At 43.1% G+C, this 22,641-nt stretch overlaps 1 protein-coding gene across 1 annotated transcript in view; it reads left to right on the top strand.

Annotated features, from left to right (window-relative positions):
- LOC146786145 (cytochrome P450 2J6-like) overlaps positions 1-22,641 on the top strand; it is a 97,903-nt gene that overhangs the window by 35,121 nt on the left and 40,141 nt on the right. Inside the window, exon 3 of the mRNA XM_085635649.1 lies at positions 7,144-7,293. Coding sequence (XP_085491775.1) covers positions 7,144-7,293 — 150 coding nt within the window. The remainder of the gene's footprint in view (positions 1-7,143; positions 7,294-22,641) is intronic.

Here is a 22,641-nt window from a genome sequence, read left to right as displayed (position 1 = left end):
GAGACAATGAACTTTCCATGGAACACCTTTCTAAAAAAAAACAAATAGGGGCTAGGCTAAACTCATTTGTGTTTTTTTCAGGAATGTCAGAAGAAATGAATGGTGAAGCCCAGGTGTACGGGCACAATATGTGGATATTTTTTGTAGATAGTTTCTTATTTAAGTTATAAATCTTCACACATCAAATGGGGCATGTTAAACCTGTCATTCTTACTGTGACTTGGCATTTAAAACCACTTTCCAAGACTTAAACTCCCCTTTTATTTCACATAGGTCACCCTAAAAGAAGACCCTAGGAAGCCCTAAGGGCAGGGTGCTGTGTAACTAAAAGGGAGGCCATGAACCTTTAAGGTTTACATGTCCTGTAGTGGACAAGCAGCTGCAATTCATTTTTCACTACTTTGAAGCCTGCTCCTTGCATAGGCTAGAATTGGGAATAACTCAAAACACTTTTAAACTATAATTCCTAATTAGAAAAGAGTAGCTAACTCATGTTTTAGATCTTTGGAATGGTAATAATAAATCCTCTTTATTGGTAAAGTTGGATTCAACATTACTATTTTAGAAATCCCACTTTTAGAAAGTGAGCATTTCTCTGCTCTTAACTTAGCTCTGTGTACCCGCAGCCTGTCTCCAATACACGTCTAGGCTGGCTGACCACTACACTTTGTGTATTTCCTCTAGACAGCCACAAACACAGGAAAGGTGGGCATGACAGAGGACTCATTTGAATTTGCCTGCATTCTGATAGCCTTCCTGGGTAGGAAGGGGGAGAGTGAGCTGACACGTACACTTGAATATGCTGTGCCCTGTCCTGTCCCCACACAAAGGATTCATTACCCCCACAGAGAGCCTGGCAGCCAGGGCTGGGATGAAAGGCCGACTTGTGTACTTCAAGGAGCTGCTATGAAGTCACCCCCAAATTCAAAGGCCCATTTGGGTATAATTACACTGCTGGACTTGAGAAGAACTGACTGTTCTAAGGAACTGCTTCACTGCTGTGTTTAGCTGCCCCAGCTGTCTGCTGACCTCTGAACTGCTGAGGACAAGGATTGGACACATCACACTTGTACCTAGAGTGACTCAAGGGCTGAGTGGCTTGCCTCTTGTTTTCTGAAGTCTCATGAACACAAAAAACTTCCTACAATCCTCCAGGTGCTTCTAGACTATGCCCTCTGTGTGTCCTACCCTTGCCTGAGATGCCATCTCCAATCCTGGGCCTCAGAAGTGGATTCTTGCAGCTTTTCCTACACCAACGTTGATGCAGCGGTGACTTTGCATTGATCTGAACCGATGCATTGCCTTCAAACCCGGAGCAGCGGGCACTCGCCAACAGCGATTCTATAGCTGGCACGGTTTGATGATGATGGACAGTGCCTGCATCATACAGGTGTTCGTTTACGAACTATCTATCGACTGGCACAGATCGGCGACGATACTCGCATCCATCCACGGTATCGATGACGACTCGGCACCTCCTTGCCTTGAGTCCTCAACACTTTGCTCCATCCAAGGTACTTTGTTAGCTGTACCTGTCTGAGTCCTGTAGCAGGCCTGCCCTCCATCGCGGTCAGCCTGAACTTTGGATTTACCGTGCTCTAGCGCGACCTCAAGTAACCTTGTAGCGCTATTGACTTCTGAGAACTTTTTTTGATTTATTCTTTTAAAATTCACAACTACGGTTCTACTTATTGGATGTTTGTCGTTTTGGTCTTGATTTTCTCATAGAAATATTGTTTATTATTCGAAATCTTTGCGAGGTCTTTTTGTGGTCTTATCATTGTGTTATTGTGTGTGTGTGTTTGGCACACATACTTTACGCATTGCCTTGTTAAATAAGCCAAACTGCTCTGCACCAAGCTAGCAGAGGATGAGCACAGGTTATCTTTTACTGTTCATCTAGCTTACCCTGACTAGAGTGGTGGTTCTTGCTTGGACAGGGTGCATACCTCTGCCAACCAGAAGCCTGAGTTCTAACAGAGCAGATGTATACCCAAAATGAAAAAGAACATAAGCTGTCGCACAAATCAATGAGACATCAAAGATTCTAAATACATAAAATGGCCTTCTTAAAATATTGCAAGAAATGGACAATATCAGGTTTTGTTGGGAAAACATTTTGGAGCAGGAAGTTAGAATTAGGTCCTAGTTGAACATAAGTTATTGATTATTGTAGACTAGAATTCTTAAATTGTCACAGCCAAGAAACTTACGCGAGAGCACAATGGAATCCGTGACCAAGCTTACTTTGATGTGCTAGGCGCAAGTATCAAGTTAGAAACCGCAGTAAGAACAAGGAGCAGGGGATTAAGGAAGGGTCACCAAAGAATTGATCCTGCAAGAGATGCAGAGGCTCATGACGTATTCTGTACCAACTTGTCAGATGGTAGGAAACAGTGTGCAATAATTAGGAAAGTATACTTTCCTACCTGGCACCAAGAAGGGCTGGCTAAATAGTTGGACAGACTTTTTATTGATCCCTGTCTGTTGCGACAATACGTTGGTTAAAGTAAGGTGTTCACGCTACTGAGACCTTGTAGAGACAAAGATGGTTATCACACATACACAACCTTAAATAGTACACTGTTATGATGCAATAAATAAGAGAAAGATTTCTCCATAAACAGAACTCTCTTTAAGCACACACCTTAACTCACTCAGGACTCAGTGTTTTGCTGCAGGGTGCACAACAGAGTCTCAAAGTCCTAACTTTCTTTGCAGCATAAATCAGTTACTAATAACATAAAAATAAGTAAGGGTCTTAACTTTAAACCATTTGTGTCTGCTATCCTTTGAAATTCAAAACTTCAATCCTTTAAAAGTGTAGTAGCGGCTGCTACGAGACGGGATAGTGGGGTTGTGGGGTGTTTAATTAACAAAAAAAAAACACACTTAACTGAGAACGGCCGGCCAGCCGTTGCCCCCCCTGCGTCCTCTTCCTTCTTCCTTTTTGCAGTCCGGCCTGCAGCAGGAAGCACCCCGCACACAGGCTCCCTGAGCCAATCACAACACTACAACGCAGCGTTGTGATTGGTTTGAGCGCTGTGGTTCGGGGCTCAGACTGGAAAAGGGAGCCTGTGCATGTTCCTCACCCGGCTGTGTAATGCAGCCTGATGGGGAACATGCAAAGTGCGCATGAGTTGTTTGGTCGGGTTAAGAGGTCCAGGCAAACAGTTCATGAGCACTTCTGGAGTGCAAAGCACTACTCCCCGCCCCACACAGGCCACTGACTGCATGCAATCGGAAAGAGAAAATGACACTAACGATATGTTATTGTCTTTTTATTTTTCCTTTTTGTGCAGTGGGGCAACGCTCAGAGCCGCCACTGCTGAAGTGCGCTGTGATTCTTCTATACTCCAAGAAGTCTTCGTTAACTTATCCTTGAACAAAGCACCTCAAAGAAAGGTCCTTTTGTCATGTGTATTTCAATGACGTTTCACGCATGTCTTTTGTGAGTAGATCTCCTGTACGATCACTATCATTTACAGTATGCAAGTTTTAGAGTCTCCTACCCGTGGAAGTCTTCTGGATCTCTCTCTGTACTCAGTGCTCACTGGACAGCTCTTGTCATGATCACAGTTCGCGCTTCTTGAAGTGCAGTTTGTCCAAAAGGGGCAGCATTCCTCAGCGTGTCTACTACTGACACGAATCATCATAGACTGGCGGTTTGTGCTGGGGTGGAGTCTCCATTAATAGCGAGACATTCTCCAAAGATGGCCGCCGCTTCACATCATGCCCGAGATCTGGAGAGACTTCGACCAAAGTAAGTGCTCTTTGCATGATTCCAGTGCGTTCTTACAAGGGCTACCAATGTCACACTTGTTGTGAAGGTACCACAATGTTGCAGCACACAATGAGGGAGAAGGCGCAGAACCACGGTCGCCAAATTTTGTCTCAAGGATCGACACACATAGATGTTTTCCTAAATGGCATCTCTCTTTCCACTCCTTTCAGCAGGATGGTAGCACACACATGGTCTTAGCCACTGGTCCTTCCCCACTTTTGGCCCAATCCCAGGCTCATATGCATAGTCCTGTCTGATGGTCTGTTGCTTGCATCTCCTCAAGCTGTCCCTAAGACGGCTCATTTCCTTCAAGGCATCCTTCCTACATTTCAGATTAAGTTTTCCCTCATTCTCCGAAATTTCATTTCATCCCTCCCCTCTTTCTTGTAGGAATAAAGTATTTAATTAAAAAAAAAACTGCTGCTTTCATCGACTTTTGTACTTGGCATCAGTTTTACAAAATTAAGGCTGATAATTACTTGATTGCTTGAAAATGACAGCCCTTCCTATAAATCATATCAGCTGAGGGGCAAGCAAAGACATCCACATAGGACCTGAGGCTGGATAAGGCACTTTTTTTAAAAGCTTGTTTACCATGGGTTCATGGATATCTTAGAAGTTACTGCAGGAAATGCCATCAAAGTGCCCCACAGTAACAGAACCAGTTTTAGAGGATGCCATAAAAGTGTTTAGGTGCTCAGTCGGAGTTTTGTGGTAGAGGCAGGAATGGGTGGTATGACATAGTCAGTCTTCCAGATCTTCATATCTAAAGAGAGTAGTTCCGGATCAGATCATTTTAATATTTGTCACTAGCTGCTCCAGTAGGGCGATACCAGTACTTAAGTGCCAAATAATGCGGGTATAAGAAGTGGTACACATATTACTGTGTCTTCCTCATTTTTGCATCTGAATGCTGAAACCAGTGGGATATCATGTGGTATTTATTAGTGCAGAACTTAAGATGAGCCTGGGTGAGGGGCAACCAGCACGGCTAACGAAAATGCCAGTCAGCTGGACTGGATTTGGTTTTGAATTTTATTAATAAATAATACGATAATATACTTACTAAAAGGGGCCACCGCTCTTCAACTATTGGTCTGTTATTGTGCTATTCCCATTTTGCTTACCCCCACTACAGCATGCAGATTGGGCAATCAATGGGGCAGCCTACTTAAGCCTCTGGTTAATGTCACTTTGAGTGACTGCACTTTCACAAGGTACTCTTCCGCACACAAGGAGTTCCCTTTAGTGCCAGTGGTGCCTGATATCATAGTAGGACGCAATAGATGCGAGCACAGGGCACATACCAGCTTTATCAGTACCTGCCTCCTTCCAGTGTTATTTGTAAATTCCTTTTGAAGTGCACGGCTGCTATTCCACAGCATACCACAGGGTTTTCCTGGACAGGGTTTCACTAATGATTCTTTGTTAAACTTTGCCCAAAAAAGAAAAACATAATTTATGATGTTTAATTTGCAGCACACTTGTAACAGTTTTATTTTGACATATATATATAATTTGGGTTTTAGTCTCGAATATTTTATACTGTGAACTCTCTTTCCTTCTGACTCTCCATCCACTTTCTTTCCTTATTTCTATCTGTTCCTGTTTCTTTTCTCTTCGTCTTTCTTTTTTTTTTTAGCCTTTATTCCTGTCTTGTCTTCTTTTCGTCTTTTCATCTTTTGTTCCTTCTTTCTTTCTATACCTTTCCTTTTTTCTTCCCTTCTTTTGTCTGCCTTCCCTTTTCTTTTGTTCCTTTCTTCTTTTCTTTTTATCTTTCCATTCATATTTTCTTTCTTTTTTGCATTTCCTTTTCCTTTCTCTTTATTCTTTACTTCAATCCATCTTTCATTTCTCCTTACAGTCTTCATTTTTACCATCTTTCTTTCTTTTTTCTGTCTTTCATATTTTCTCTTTTGTTGTCTTTCCTTATTTCTTTCCTTACTTTCTCTTTTGCCTTCATTCCTTTTTCCTTGTATTTCTTTTTTACATCTTTATTTTTTGCCTTCTTTATGTTTTTCTTCTTTCTTTTTTGCTTCTTGCCTTCTTACTTTCTTTTTGCCTTTTTTCATTCTTACGTTCTTTCACTTCTTTCCTTCTTTCTTATTTGCTTTCTTTTCTATCTTTATTTCTTTCCTTCTTTCTTTTATTTTTGTTTCCTTCCCCTTTTATTTCCTTCTTTCGTTTTACCCTCTTTACTTTGCTCTTTGCTTTTTCCTGTTTCTTTTCATTCTTTCCTTCCTTCTTTCTTTTTGTCTTTCTTTCTAATCTCAGGTCATTCTTTCTTTCTTCCTCTGTTCTTTCTTTCTTTCTTCCTCTCTCCTTTCTTCCTATCTATCTTTCTTTCTTTCTTTTCCTTCTTTCCTCCCTTCTAACCTTTTTCTTTTATTCTTCCTTCTTTTAGCCTTCTTCCCTTTTTTCTGTCTTCCTTCCTTTTTTCCTTTTTGCCTTCCTTCCCTGCTTTCCTCCTTGTCTTCCTTTTTGCCTCCCATCCTTTCCATTTTTCCTCTCTTCCCTTTTTGCTTTCTTTGTTCCTTTTTTGTTTCTTTCTTGCCTTCTTTATCAAATGCGAAGCTAGCAGATGTTTTGGGTCTGAGTTAGCCAAGACCTTTTGATTTTACTAAACGTATGTAAAACATAGTTACTTATAGTTTTTAGACACACTTCATCCATTAGTCTGTGACTGTGTCATTCACGTTTTTCTTCCACCAACTACGGCATGCACCAACCAGCAATGTTAGCCTACTTCATCCATTGACTGACTTCAATATGAGTTATAGCATGCTACCCTTTCACAAGGAGCACATCCGCAAACAATGAAGTTCTCTTCAGTGCCGGGCGTACCATGGCGATGGGAACTTTTTTGAGACCAGAAAAACACCTTTGCCTTTAGTTATTTCTTTTTTAGATTTATAGAGGACCCAGCAGCTTCACAAACAATAAGCGTTTGCAAAAACCACGACAAAAGAAGAATTGCCAAAAGGCTGGCGGCCAGCGCATGACCGATTGGCAATGCCAATGCTTGTTTTTAGTACTGTGCTAAAGTTATATGATTTTATAGACTGCATCCTCTTCGAGGTCCTCTATAGTAGAGCATCGCTTTGTGGTGAAGTCAGCTGTAATAGCGTTTATATTGCTGTATATTTGAGACCCGTCATATTGATACATGAGCCAGCTGATAACCTACCCATTTCTACCATATTGTAGATCCCATTAGCATGATATGGTGGGGGCAGTGAAAAATTACTTATAAGTGTCAGCAGCATATGTTAGGACTTACTCTAAGTTCTTTATGAGCCACACAAAGTATGTAGTAGTGAATATGTATTAATAGTAACATCATTAATTCCCTCCCTTAGGGGTTGTCTTTACAAATGGACACACCTGGAAGCAGCAGAGACGCTTCAGCTTGATGACTCTGCGCAACCTTGGACTTGGGAAGAAAAGTATGGATGGGACGATTCAGAGAGAGGCTCAACATCTAGTAGAGTTGTTCACAATGACTAAAGGTAAGGGGGAATTCTATCCCATCTTAAAGTCACGAAAGACTATTCAGTGTGTGAACGCTTTGCTCTGTTCCAGCTACTAGGCTATATTGTATGAATTACATCCGAGAAGCCTGTTGAAAGTTATGTCCCAGTGTCTGGAAAAAGAAGTATGTTTGTATTTATATAAGTATGAAGAGGCGCAGGAACTGGGAAAAGAGAAACATTGTCCATCTAAGGCCTGTTTACTGAAGGCAATGGAATTCACAACAGATAATCTTCCTCAATCAATCAATCAAGGAATTGTAAGCAAGCTACTCACCCGTGAGGGTCTCAAGGTGCTGAGGGCGGGGGGGTTCGCAGATCTGTTTAGATGAAGAGCCAGGTCTTAAGGGTCTTCCTGAAAATGTTCAGGGAGGGGGCGAGTCTGCTGTCTGCCGGTAGCTTGTTCCAGGTGTTGGCTGCAATGTGAGAAGGATCTTCTGCCTGCTCTGGCTCTGTGGATGCACGGGGTTTCGGCCAGTGCGAGGTTGGAAGATCGGAGGTTTCTTTTGGGTACATGGAAGTTGATTCTGTCATTGAGGTATTTGGGTCTGTTGTTGTGTAGGCATTTGTAGGCGTGAGTGAGGATTTTGAAAGTGACTCTTTTCTCCACGGGGAGCTAGTGGAGACTTCGCAGTTGTTGACTAATGTGATTGTGTCAGGGGATGCCGAGGATGAGTCTGGTGGCGGTGTTCTGTATTGTCTGGAGTTTGTGGAGTAGGGACTTGTTGATGCCGTCATAGAGTGCGTTTCCATAGTCCAGTCTGCTGGTGATGAGTGCTTGGGTGACTGTCATACTTGACTCACGGGGGATCCACTTGAAGGTCTTGCGGAGGATGGAGAGGGTGTTGAAGCAGCTGGATGTGAAAGCGTTGACCTGTCGCTTCATGGTGAGTGCTGAGTCGAGTATGATGCCAAGGTTCTTGGCGTGGTCTGAGGGGGTAGATGGGCTTCCGAGGGCAGTCCGCCACAAGGTGCTGTCCCATGCAGAAGGGGTGGTACCGAGGACGAGTCCTACTGTATTCTCGGCGTGGAGCTTCAGGCAGCTGTTGGTCATCCAGACTGTGATGTCTTGCCTTCCTTTCTAGAAGTTGAGTTTGGCAGTGGTGGGGTCTTTGGTGAGGGAGAGGATGAGCTGGGTGTCGTTGGCGTAGGATACGATGTTGAGGCCATGTTGTCGGACAATGGCTGCGAGGGTGGCCATGTAGATGCTGAGGAGGGTGGGGCTCAGGGCTGAACCCTGTGGGACTCCGCAGGTGATTTTCGTGGGGTTGGAGAGGAAGGGTGGGAGTCTGATCCTTTGGCTTCTTCTGTTGAGGAATGATCGGATCCAGTCCAGGTCTGTTCTTTGTATGCCTGAGTCATGCAGTCTGGCGACTAGTGTGCTGTGGGAGACGGTGTTGAAGGCCGCTGATAGATCAAGTAGGATGAGGGCTGCGGAGTGGTCTTGGTCCAAGAGGGTGAAGATGTTGTCTGTGGCGGCGAGTTGGGCGGTCTCTGTGCTGTGCTTCGGAATCCGCATTGGGATGGGCCGAGGACGGCGTTCTCTTCAATGAATCATGTCAGTTTCCTGTTGACTGTTTTCTCTGCAACTTTGGCTGTGAAGGGGAGGAGCGAGATGGCCCGATAGTTCTTGAGGTCGGTGGGGTCAGCTGTGGGCTTCTTGAGCCGAGATCTGACTTCTGCGCACTACCAGTCGTCTGGGAAGGTGCCTGTTTTGAAGGTGGTGTTGATGGTGCGTTGTAGTACGGGTGCGATGGTGGCTGCATCTCTGTGGTAGATGTGAGGGGGCAAGGGGTCGGTGGCGACCTCCGATGCTTTTCATGGACAAGGTGGTGTCTTTGGCTGTGATTGGTGTCCAGTTGGAGATGGAGGGCTATCTGGTGTTCTGGGGGTGGGGGGCCTTCTGTGGCACCTGATGGGCGGTCAATGAAGTTGTCGTAGAGGTTTTTGATCTTGAGGTGGAAATAGGTTCCAAGCTTGTCGCAGAGGTCTTGGGATGGGGGTGATGTCTGTGGTTTTGCTGTGTGGGTTGGTGAATTCTTGAATGACACTGGAAAGTTCCTTGGAGTTGGCGGAGTTGGCCAGGATTTTGTTGTGGATGAAGTTCCTCTTGGTGGCTCTGATCTGGTTGTGGTAGTCCGTCATGGTGTCATTGTAGGTGGTATGGTTTTCGGTTGTCTTGGTGTTTCTCCAGTTCTTCTCCAGGTGTTTGCAGGTGCATCTGGCTTCTTGGAGAGCGGTGGTGAACCAAGCGGCTTTTCTGAGGCGTTGTCTGTCAGGGTTGCGTAGCGGGTCGAGCTAGTCTGCGCAGTCGGATATCCAGGTGTGGAGTTCTCTGGCTGCGTCGTTTGCATCGGGTTCCCAGGTGTGGTTGTCTTGGGTGAGGGTGGAGTTAAGTTGCTCGACGGTAACCTTGCTCCACTTCCGTCGTGGTGGACGTGGGGCTGGTTTGGGTGCCTTGGGAATGTTGATGGCGAAGTGTACGCAGTGGTGGTCGGTCCATGGCAGCTGTGTTGTGTGGCTGAATTAGACACTGTTTCCTGCCGCGAAGATGGGGTCGAGGGTGTGTCCTGCTCTGTGGGTCGGTGTGTTGACGAGTTGTTTAAGTCCGATGCTGGCGAGGTTGTCACGAAGGATAGTGGAGTTGGGGTCGCTGGGGTTGTTGAGGTGGAAGTTCAGGTCACCAATGAGTATGTAGTTTGTTGAGGCGATGGCGTGGGGTGCGATGAAGTCGGTGATGGTGGTGGCGAAGGGTTTTCGGGGGCCAGGGGTCTGTAGATGAGGGTTCCTCGGAGTGTGGCTTTGGGGGTGGTCTGGATCTGGAAGTGCAGGTGTTTGGCGGAGGGGAAGGTTTCGCTGGAGGTGGTGAGGCAGAGGGTGCTCTTGTGGGCGATGGCGAGGCCCCCTCCTGGGTGGTTGGGGCGGTCTTTCCTCTGGATCTTGTATCCATCTGGGAGGGCAGTGCTGATGTCGGGGGCAGAGAATGCGTTGGTCCAGGTCTCTGTGAAGAAGGCGATGTCGAACGAGAGAGAGTCGAGTAGGTTCCAGATTTCCATGGCGTGTCTGTGTATGGAGCGTACCTTGAGGAGGATGCATTTTAGGGTGTCGCTGGTGCTGGCATCGGTGGTGTTGGAGGCAAGGGTGGCGGTGAAGGTCTGGCGGCAGTGGAGGCAGGAGAACTGGCCATGGGTCGTGTTCGGCGAGGCCTGTTGGCATTCTCTAAGTGTTTCTGGGTTGAGTGCGAAGAGGATGGTGGTGTCGTAGCAATGGGTAGTGGGAGGTCCAAGGTTCCTGGCGCTGGCCATGGTCGGGTCGCGGATGGGCGCAGAGGGCCTTGCCTTGGCATCCACTGCGCAACCGCTCAGCGACCGCCATTAAGTAGGGGAGGTGGGAGGGAGGAGAGGCTGGAAGTGGGGGAATTCCGGGGGGGGGGGGAATTCCAGGGGTAGGGGCCGCAGGGGCAGCAGTGGCGAAAGGCGAAAGGAACAGGCAGGCACGAGAAAATAAACACACTGGTGGAATTAGAGCAAGACACAGAGGGGTGCAATAAAAGTGGCACAACAGGGAAAAATTAAGAAAAAAAACGGCTGAGAAAGGTTACGGTGGTTGCAGGCTGTCTGGTCCCAGTTGGAGCCGGCAGCAGGCGCATGAGCAGACAGCAGCCTCGAACCTCCCAAGGAGGAGGTCGGGTCTGGAGGCAAGAGACGGCATAGCAGAGCTGCGGGGATAGAGTAGACCTAGACCGAGGGTCGGAGGTCTTCCTGATAGGTTTCAGACTTGTGCGCCACCCAATAAAGCTATCAGCGAGGTATAACTATAGCTGCATTAGGAAATTCCTCTAGCATGTAAGATAAGGGGGAATTCCATGAAAAGCAAACATATCTCTATTGTAGGGTTTTCTATTGAGAATGTTAGACTTATTAAATTATGTATTATGAGAGTTATTTATCAAAAAAGTAACATACAGACCATCCTTCATAATGGACATGCGTGTCTGATATGGTAACTTAGGTTAAAAATGCTGGATTTCCCAAATTTCCAACTACAGAAATTTTTGAAGCAGAATTAAAGAAATAGGTGATCAACTAAAAAAGGTAAAAACATTTTAAAATCAATCCCTGGGAATAGACAAAGGGTTATGTAGCAGCAAAGACGGTAGAAGGGGGCAGCATAGCACCACTATCAGCTACTAAACCTCAAGATGGAGTTTTCATTCCCAGAATGCTGCTCAATTTACATTTACAAGAGAGGATGAGGTCTTAAAAAATATTTTTTTCTGAGATTTTGTAACACTCAACCAATAGTTACTTATCACACTGTATGAGAAATTAGGTCCATCATGACATCTAGGGAATTAATTGAAATAATTAAAATCATATTTAGAATTGAAAAATAGGAGAAGGTACTAAAGATAAGAAGATAGGAGAAAAATAAGTAAATATATTATTGAACATTTTCACAATATATGTGTTGGTTGCTTACAACAGTGTGAAACTTATTTTTAAAACATAATTTCACATTCATTTATTAGGGTACCTATTATCCAACTGTGTACAAAGCCAGTATACTCACAACAATCTTTGAGATTTTACATCTCTGTACATAAGTACAGGTAAATATCCAAGGGGTGGGGGTTGTCTGTCTGAGTATGTGATTAGAGCTTACGACTCTACTGACACGTTGAACAACCATAGTGTAAATTCATGAATTGGTTAGAAAGTTCTCAAGGCTTTAATGTGCATTCTGAATTTTATGACTAATTACTTGAACCTCTAATCTTGTGGTGTATTCTTTCCGTCAATTATGTTTCCATGAAAACAGCATATGTAATATTGCCATTAATTTGACTTTTTATTACCTTTAAATATGTTCTTTATCATTGAGAATTGCCACTGAAGTATCTTTAGTTTGAAGTGATACGCATCACACTAATGACAGAGAGTAAAGGAGAATTGTGATTCATGATATGTACCCAAAATTTCCGTAAAGAAAAAGAAATCGGGAAAAGAGGGCAAATAAACTTCAGAAGGCCACATTTGGCTTGATAAACATGCTGTTGATCAAGGTTTAACCATCATTTAAAAATTACAGCTTGAGATAATTGATATTACAAGAGAAAGTGATTACTTTAATTGAACAATTTAACCCTTAAACACTATGACATTTTAGAAGATATTAGGAACAAATTGGAAGCATTAGTTTAGGGGAGTAAGTACCCACCTCAAATAATAATTACAATCCTTGTCAGGGTGAACAAATCAATAACATCACAAAATAAACCTGAGCTCAATCCCATGATAGAAATTGCACAGAGTAGACAGCATTAACTTTGAGGTAATGTGTAAAGTATGTATGCTGTACCAAATCAGTAAAAGTCAACACAGAATACAAGAAAAACAAGCATTTGCAATGCATTAGGTCTCGCATTTACGCGAGTTTGAGCTATTGACATTGCAAATAACAATGCCTATTGGCATTGTCATTTACAATGCCAATAGCTTTACCTCGTGTAACTGCGAGACCTATTGCATTGCAAATGCTTGTTCTTTTCTGAATTCGGCTTTTACTAAACGCATTTTGGGACTTGTAGTTTCGGTGCAGTTCATTCAAAGCCATCAATGCTTCACACTTGCATGCAAAGAGTTGTAAAAGGAATGTCCGGGACCAGAGCAGCAGAGGCCTTGTGACATGGAATTAACCTACAGTGCTCTGAAGCTCCCGCTAAAATGCAGAAATGTCTGCACCATCAAAACAGAGTAAGTAGGAATGCTGCTGGACATATTTCTTAGCTGTGTTTGTGAGGCCAGTGATCTATAATAATAAAATAATGCCCCCTGCACCCCACATACAAAACGTAATACATTGCATGTTATATTTGCAAAATGCAGTGGTATAAAATCCCGTATTGCACAGCGAACCATGAAACATGAGAATATTTCATAGTTCCCAGTAAAATATGGCTTTTGACTTCATAATGGCAGGCCTCAAACCCCTTTACAGGGGTTTACCGTATCCTGTGCTCCAAAAATTATGCAGCATATAGGACAAAAGAACCCTGCGCACTCCATACAAAACAAACAGAAGTAAAACGCTGGGTTAATCATCTGATCCTTGGCTTGTGAAATACAGTAAATGCCGGGCAAGTTGGAGGAGGAGACCCCCAGAGCCAGCAGCTGTTACCCCTATATCCTGAACAAATGGGCGCTGTGTTATCTGGAAAAGGCGGCAGCCCTCGATATATGTCACACTGCAGCGTCGAGGGAGGCTGGTGAGAGGGGGGCTGACGGGGATGACTGATAGAGTGAAGGGGGGGTGGTAATTATACCCCACTCCCGCAGGTCACTGTCCTTCCTAAAATTACAATTTTCGAGGATCACACTTTTCAACGCTAATTTACAATAAACCTTATGTTAACACTTAAGATGCATGGCTTTACGTTTGGTTAGTCCACGCGTCTCATTCAATTGAGCTCTTCATTCTTCCAAAGTCGATACGCTGGCACTAAGTAATTCGATTGGGTAAAACCCATTATATAAAGTGCTTAGATAAACACAAAATAGTCCAAAGCAGTAACTTTTATATTATCGTTTGTGGTAATCTTTCTTCAAGTAACTGCTGTGTGTAAAATCTTACAAACTGGCATACAGTGGTAACATAGCAGTGATGTAGATACGTTTAAATTCTGTTAGGTCGTCTTAGTTGGTCAGCTGAGGTGCCCCAAAGTCAGGTGTGACACCTTATACCAGCCCCGTTTCTTACCCAGCAGCATGCTGCCATTCTTGTGTCATGCTTCCAACTGTAAAGAGAAAAATACTAGTCCCAGAATGCTGTTTGCTAATAGCCAATAATGGCGGATGGTGTTAAATAGGACAGCTTAGTGCCTCACTTTGTTACAGATATGATTAAAAATGCCACCCATCTGTGATAATATTTCGGGAGCCCCGTCTCCTGCTCTCGTTCTTCAAAACATTATTTTGAGAGCACAACACATGCCAGACTGACTGCAAGCCGACGCTGAGATCTAAAGGCTGACCTCTGACCTTTTAAGTTCAACTGTATGTTCATGTCCAGCAGCAGAATTGTTTGCATTGCAAGAACAAGCCAATAACATCACAAGCAAAGCAAACATAAACATGATAATAAAGGGAAAGATTTAGTTGATTTTATTTTTCTGGTAAGGGAGTTGGTGGCTATGAAAAGATATTCATTTTTTTAAAGATCACCTTCTGGTGTTTTGGGGTAGCATCAGTGTTTCTCCCTAATGCACTATAAGCCTGGGTAGGGCGACTAGATAACTCCATGTCAGCCAGACACAACTTTGTCAGTTTTGATTTGGCATATTGGTGCATTCTGGGAGTTGTAGTCTTGGTTTATTTTCATTGAGCCAATCGGACCGACACGGCTCATAAAGACGTAAGAAACAAAGTCCAGGAATGTAAACATGTCTTCTGCGATGAAGCCTTCTCGTCACCCTAAACATGGGACTTTTTAAGGTTTCCATATATGAAGGGTCGGTCCTGTGAGAGCCCGGACCAGGAAGTCATCCAGTCACTAAGGGTGGAGAGCTTCTGCAACCAGGCTGGACCTGATGTTCTTTGTCTGCTGAATGCCTCACCTGGTTTTAAGGTGGCTGAAGGTGGCATGCGGCTCTCTGCCACTGTCACATTCTCTCACTGAGCTATTGTTCTAGTTTGTGAGTATTAGCAGTTTTCATGCAGTTCTAAGCCATGCATGCTTCCCCCGTTGCGAGGGTTGATCTGCCAAGGCCATATGCTATGGAAATATGGAGACAAAAATACGGCGTTTAGTTTCCAAATGTATCGCCTCGTCAGGGGGATAGTAAGCACTATATAAATAAAAAAGAAGAAAAGAAAGACTCTGGGACGGACCGGCTGACCGGTTATACTTAGTGAAAAGTTCATGTTTACTCTAGCTATCAAGTCATAAGCATATAGCCTCAGGAGGAGCGATTAAAGAGAAGCTATTTACAATCAATCAATCGGGACTTGTGTAGCGGCTAATCAGCCAGGAGGGTACCCAGGCACTGAAGATGTGTCTAGAATTAAAGGAGCACACCTTTTAATTCAGGAACGCGTTTGGTCCGCTGACTGCCGAAAAGCTGTATATGGCACTTTTAGTCAGACTTTTAATATTTTAGTGGACTGGTTATGTTAAAATTGAAACTATAAGTCACAGACCTCAACTTGCTGCTGGCTAAAAGCCAGGCCGACATTGTCACGAATTACTAGTCAACCATATAGTGGAACTCTGCGACTGTCCCAATTGTAGATGTGAGGTGTTACAAATCTGGCTTTCCAGCTTAAGTGTCTCTCTACAAACTGGTTATTGTGGTTTTGCTTTTTAATAATACAATCATATATATATATTGGTGCTTTATGTAGCGCCAACTTCCTTCAGGGGCATTAGAGCGCTTTACAAGAGAACCACACTATGTTCACACATTCTCAGGGGCAGGGAGGCTATGTTTTCGTAACAGGTAGGGCAGGAAGCGAACGTTAAAATTGAAAGGTTGAGTCAATACAAATGTGACCCCTGCCATATCAAGTTGGCCTGTGCAGTTCCTAGCTTGATGCGCTAAAGCTTGGTGCCTATATGGGACCTTGATGTCCAATTGGACCGGAAATGGGCATTTCTGCCATTAAATCCTCATTTCTGTAAATCCCCTTCGCAGGGACGGAGACACTATTGCCCAGTAAGTGCCCGCTATCAGGATAAGTGGCTGCCCTCTGGGGGTGGAGAGAGCGCCCTTCCAGCTCCTTTTGTTGCATCACAGCCAGAGGGTGCAGCGTGAAAAGCTGATAATGGGTCTGCAAAAGCGGCTTCAGGGGCCCGAAGAGCGACCTATCGGCTGACAATGACCCTGAGCATGGGGGTCATGGTGACAGGGGCAGCGCAGGCCATGGGGTCCATGGTGGTGGGGGCAGGGCAAGTGCCCCCTTGGAGTCAGGATACTGCCTACTAAGTTTACATTACAATGATTCATGCATGCTGACACTGCTATTGATGCATTCCTGTGCTTTATTGCAGCCATATAACTCTCTCCGAAAGCAATAGGTGACGGACCAACACGGTGGGTGGGTGTGGGGGGGCAGGGGGGTAAAATGAGATTAGCGGACTTTGTGCTAAAAAGATTGAAGAATCCTGGTTTCCTCTGAAGGTACTGGGGCACATGCTCAATACTGAGTGGAAGGAGGGAGCACGATGAGAGAGGAGGGAGGGGGTCATGGGGTGCTTTGGGGAATGCTAAGCTGAAATTCTTGACACCACAGGCATAAAGATATAAAGCAGACCTTTGCTGAGAAGAAACTTGTCAAGCACTGACTTGTTGCAAAGAACAGTGTGCATAAGTACCTGGGGCTGAGGGCTAAGAGGGAAAGAAAAATAAAGTGATCGCAGACACGGCAAAAGTGAAAGCAGGGGCGCGAGCGCTGTAGTTAAAGTGATCGGAAACATGATCAAGCAAGCAGAAAGGAAACTGATTAGAAGGGAGGGGGTAGTGTGAAAACAGCGGGGAGAGAAGGGAGGGTGTAATGAAAAACAAAGGAGCCAAAGCTATAGAGAAGGGAGGGGGAGTGGGAGCAGCTGTGCACGTGCATGTGATCGTGCACTCAAGGTTTAGGCCAGCCAAAAGACTGGGTAGCACTTTGAAAATCCCACATATAAAATGTCTCTTCGAGCCTTTGGCTCGCGAGACCTAATCACAAATCAGTTTGAGTACGTTTTAATAATTAACAGTACACCAAAATGACAAAAATCCAATAAGGGAAACAAGAGATATGAATTTTTTTTATAGTTAAAGTTCAAAATAGTGTTAAAAAGTATTAAATACCAACCACTGTCATCTGGTTGCACTTAACTGGTATCTAAGCACTAGTTAAGGCCAATCTTGATAAAGCAAAGGTGGGATAGAGAAACCAGGTTCAAGAGTAATATACTGCCCTGAAAACACCTTGCAACCTGTTAGGATTTAATGAGCTGAAGGTAAGGGACTCCAACATTAACCACACTTCTACCCTCTTCAGTTAAATAATATCTGTTATTAAGTCCAGCATCAGAAGATGCTGTGCAGGGGAAACAGGGGAAGGGCCACAGAGAGAGAAGAAACACTCCTTAAGCATCTTTCACCTCTTAACGTTGGAGCACAGACTGAAGGCATGCAGTAAGGACCCTCTATCTACAATGGACGTACTGGTAACCCCAGTAATCCTATAAAACAAGGTATAACTGATCGAAATATACTTGTATGAATCAGATAAAAATGCCTTGTGAGTGTGCATCAGTAGAATGGCTTTCCAGAATATGGAGGCAGAGAGGCTGCAGCTAGTCCCTAGATAGCCCAGATACAGTCTGTAAACTGAACATGAAGGCCCACCTCAGACAGTAGAGACACCAGGTGAAATATTACTTTGAAAGGTCACTGTTGAATCAAGAACTTTTAAATGACACCATCAAGGCTCAGAATTTGTGAGAGGGAGAGAAATCCTGTGTGAAACCTCTGTTGCTGTAAGCAGCTGAAGAAATTGAAGAGGAACAAACCCAAAAATTGCAGGCAATATAATCACTGTAAACTTAACAATTATAATACGTAACTCAGCAAACTCTGTTGCCAGGCAAGGTGTGGTTCTGTGAGTGGTGGTTACATCTTTCTGATTGTGTCTGACCCAGAAGTATGAAGAATGTTTCAGCCCACCCCAAAATATTCAGTCTCTTCCCATTTTCCCCAGAAGTGCTGTACTCCTTCTCTTGCCCATCTGCTAGTGGGCTATTTGCAATAGTTTAAAAGGCTGACCCATAGCAAGCGTTTATCATGGAGTCTGAGAAATATGGCTGTGTTCTTGTGGTACCAATTCTGACCCTTGGAGATTGGAAATTCTAGAATTGCTAACACAAACAAGATTTTCACAGATCCTAAGACGGTTGAAAGTCCATTTCAATTTGTAATATAGTATCAAAGAACATTTGTTTTGTTTCCTCTCTTTGCTGAAATTTCTTTAAATTCCCTGGTTCATCTAAATTTTCTTTAACTAAAAATAGCCTAATGATATTTGATTGAACACATATCTGAGATAAGGAAAATTCATTATTACCCTAAAGTGTGTGCTGTAAGCAAATCAAATTTTGGATTCTATTTGATTGTTAATTTTAGTTTTATTCTGAGGAACCTTGTTAATACCCATGAGGCTATACAAATATAATGTGTATTATATAATGAATTTTAAAAGAAACTCTCTCGTATGAGGGAGAGAGAGAGTGAGAGAGAGAGAAAACAGATAAATATTTCTTGTTAACATAAAATACTTCAATGCTTGAGACCATCAGGAATGAAATGTAGCACAGTAGCATTGTCAACATGATAAATAATTATTTCAAAGAAAGGTGCTCATTATGCCACCACTGCATAAGATAGTTCAGTACTTTCTTACCAGTCTAAATGACTGAATGCCTGTGTCCAGCAAAAAGCTATTTGTACCTGCAAATGTTTATCAACCAGTTCACCCTTGACTGAAATGTCAACAGAAATTACAGATTTATACTAGTTAATAATCCTGTAACCCAAACCAGTAGAAAAAGAGGGAATATTTAGAATTTTAGACGTGTAACTGTGAATTACAGGGTGTTTTCTAGCAAGGGGTTCAGAGTGACAACGAATAAACGAGAGCAAAGCTTGAGTTTTCTATCATGTCACTTGGAAGGCCGTGGCGAAAAATATCCCTGTATTTCTCTTTTTACTCACCTGTAATTTTATGTTAAGTATTCCCCCCAAAATTATCTGCCCCTGCTTTCAGAAGTAATGTAGGAGCCATACATAACATGTCTTCTCCTCCCTGTACCAAATGTAAATGAAAACATGCCCTACTGCCACCCACATCCACCACTTTCTGTGCTTTCCCTTTCCTCCCATCCAGAAGCAGTGCTTTCGGCTTTCTAAAGCTGCTTCAACAGGCTCTCAGAGAGCCTAGCCCAGGCAGCCCGGAATTGCTTTATGACAGAGCTTAATTAATTATGTTACCCATTGGTGCTAGCAGTAGAATTAATGTTTCTCTGCCAGAGTCATGCATAACAAAAATGTAACTTTTGGATGGACTGGCAATTGGATCTTTATGGCGTAGCAACAGGGGTTAACAAGTTCTGTTACCAACTGGTGCTACATCTTAGCAGCGATTTACAGGATTTAGAAACAAGTCTTTTACACTAATCGCTCTCATAGAGCTGTGCATAATTATGTTTTACTTTTGTATTTTTGATTGACTGACATTGGATAATTATGTTGCACCACACAACTGCCAACTCAGATTGAAGAGGCAAATTTGTAATAATCCTGAGTTGACATAGTAAAGAATCCTTAATGCCTGACAGTGACTCAAGTAAAAAGCCCAGGGCATATCAAGAACTCCTAACATCTTCCAAGCCATCAACCGGCCATGAACCTAGACCAACACATCACCGGTAACTCCTAGCAGATTCAGGATAAGATGAGATAAAAGTGGCAGCAAAGTGCAAAAATCAAGTGAGAGTTCAAAACGTTGAGAGTACTGCATCTGAGTAAGCCAAAATAGCCTTGTGTGAGGGAATAATATACCATTTCTTCTAACACAAACCAGTGTCCTTAGAATCATTGAAAATGAAGGAAGCATATTTATTTGTAGTTTTATGTAGCACACACCAGATCATCAAGGGTATTAGAGTGCTATACACTTAACAACCTAAATAAATTGGGTATATACAAGTTGAAATACAATCAGATTTTTTAAAGAATATGCAAGAAAATACACTGAATGATAGATATGTACGCAGTATTGTTCACTATACACAAAATAATGCACAGAGTCACAGAGTGACACTGTCAGGAAAGAGTGAAGTTTTGAAATATTCCTTCAAGCCAATGAAGAGGGGTTGATTCTGATGGAGGGGGGGAAGGATTTTCAGACTCTATGGCTGCTTCTAGAGAAGGACTGCTGACATTTTATCTTCTTCTTGAAAGCTTCTGTAACACTTTAAAGTGAGCTAGAGCCTGCAGAAATTGTCAGTGTATCTTAAAGATCCTGGGGTTAGTCTGTATGAATAGATTTGTGCACTGTACACACCTGTTAAAATATGCATCTCGCCTCAAAGTTGAGTTGCTTGCAACAGGAGTTGGGAGATGTGGTCAGACCTTCTTGTAATGGTGAATAGGAGGGCCGTGGGTTTAAGGGCTAGTTTTTAAGGGGTAAGGTGAAATTGTAAGATATCAGCTAGAAGGGAGATGTCATAGTCCAGTCCGGAGAGGACTACAGTTTGGACCAACATTTTGAAGTCTTTAGGTAAAATGAAAGACTTCATTCACCTTGGGAGGCTGTTTTAGTACTGAGTATTTTTTGCAAGGACGCTAATGTGGACATGAAGGTTAAAGATTTTTCTAAGTTGAAGGTCAATGAGTTAGCATTGTGGATAAATGTTGGTTTAGAAATTATTTGGAGTGGCATCGGACAGTGCTTAATTGAAGTGGTTTTATAGGTTTTAGATTCTCAGAAAGAAAGGAATGTCTCCATGTACAGCCTGAAGAGAATCAGTGAAAGTTTCAACCCCTGAGGGACTCCTTTGGTAAAAGGAGAAGTGATTGAAAGAAAGATGGTTCTCAGAAGAAAAAAAGTGGCTCCATGTACAGGCTTAAGACGACTAGTGAAAGTTTCAACCCTTTAGGGACTTCTTTGGTAAAAGGAGAGGTGCTTGACGGGATGTTTTGCCAGTTTTGTTGCAGTGAATGATTTGTTACATAGGAGTTTAGCCAATTAAGCACAGTGATTTTTATCCCCAACTTTAGTGTATGGATATTTAAGAGGGGTCTATGGCTGACTGTGTCAAATACTTCTGACAAGTTGTGGAGGATGAGAAGGACAGAGTCTCCGTTGTCTAGTATGAGAACGTTGACATCTACGATGGTTGATTCTTTACTGTATCCAGTTATGAAACCTAATTGCAGGTCATCCATATTTGTTTTCCTTGATGTTGAGGGATAGCTAGTTAGCGATGTAAACCTCTAGGACCTTTGCTAGAAAGGGAAGTTATTGGTCAAAAATTCCAGGTCGGTTCCTTGTTTTTAGTAGAGGGGTGACTTGCACAGTCTTCAGATTATCAGGAGCTATGCTGTGCCTTAGAGAGGAGCTGAAGGAGTGACTGAGTTACTGATGTTTCTGAGGGAATGTATCAGAGAAGTGAGAGGAGGGATATACATCTGATATGGTCTTAAATGTATCTTGTAATTGAGATATCATAGAAAGAAGACTAGCTTGTTGAGGGTTTATCTGATAAGTCATCAAATGCGTCTGTTTTGGCCATGACTTTGTGTGTTGTATAACTGGCTCACACAAACTCAAGTTTTGGAAGGGAGTGGTGACTTTGCCCTAGTTTTTCTCTTTGTATAACGTTTTAGAAAATCAATGTCTACCGTTAGAGATATTAAGTATAGTTACTTTATGAGGAGCCAGCACATCTGATATTTGAGTCATGGGTAATGTTTAGTTGATTTGATAAGATCCTGTGCACCAGGGTAGTCATGTCAGTATTTCTGAGGTTTCATAACCAAGGCGGCTTGTCCATGGCTGAAGGAAAACTTCCAATTTCTCTGCCTCCAGATTAGATCTCCACTTAAGGACCTCAAAGGTTTGCAGTTATACTGTGAGGCAAAGAGGTCCAATTGTAAATGATAATACATTGATAGGACTCACTTAAAAGTGTCTGGACCCAAAGCCCAAGAACTGTATCTTAGAGATCAGGAGTTCTTGGGCTCTGGATCAGCTACCATGTTGAATTGGATTACACCCAAAGATACTCCACTTAAACTCTGACAGTGCCAAATACCCTTTGCTAAGTGTGCAAGTCACTTGGAGTGAGAACCTCCAAGCCTGTTTATGTACCGAAAGGTGGAGACATTGTCCATCCACAAGAGGTATTTTTCATACACAACAATTTGCTATTTCGTGCCCTAGGTGTTTTACTGCAAAAGAGCAAGTTTTAAGTTCTTTATAAATCACTGACATTTGTTGAGAGACAACTTAACTCCAATTTCAAACCGCCCACACTCCACACTCTGCTTTTGAATCTGGAGAAAGGTAAACTAATACTGAGTAAGGGAGACCTTTCTCAAATTGAGTCTTCAATCGTTGGAGAGCCCTATAAGACAAAAGTGATGGGAAAATGGATCAATAGGGCACTGGCAACCGACCACAAGAAAAACGTGTCCAACTCAACAATGCTCAGATCTCTTACTTGGTTTTCTTGATCTTCACATTTGAAGGAAACAGAGCTACGTCCACCTTGTCAATCATA

The sequence above is a fragment of the Triturus cristatus genome, chromosome 11 (genome assembly GCF_964204655.1).
Source record: "Triturus cristatus chromosome 11, aTriCri1.1, whole genome shotgun sequence".
In the NCBI taxonomy this organism is placed as follows: Eukaryota; Metazoa; Chordata; class Amphibia; order Caudata; family Salamandridae; genus Triturus; species Triturus cristatus.
The sequence above is the reverse complement of the archived record's forward strand: the minus strand, read 5'-3'. Positions and strand labels throughout refer to the sequence as shown.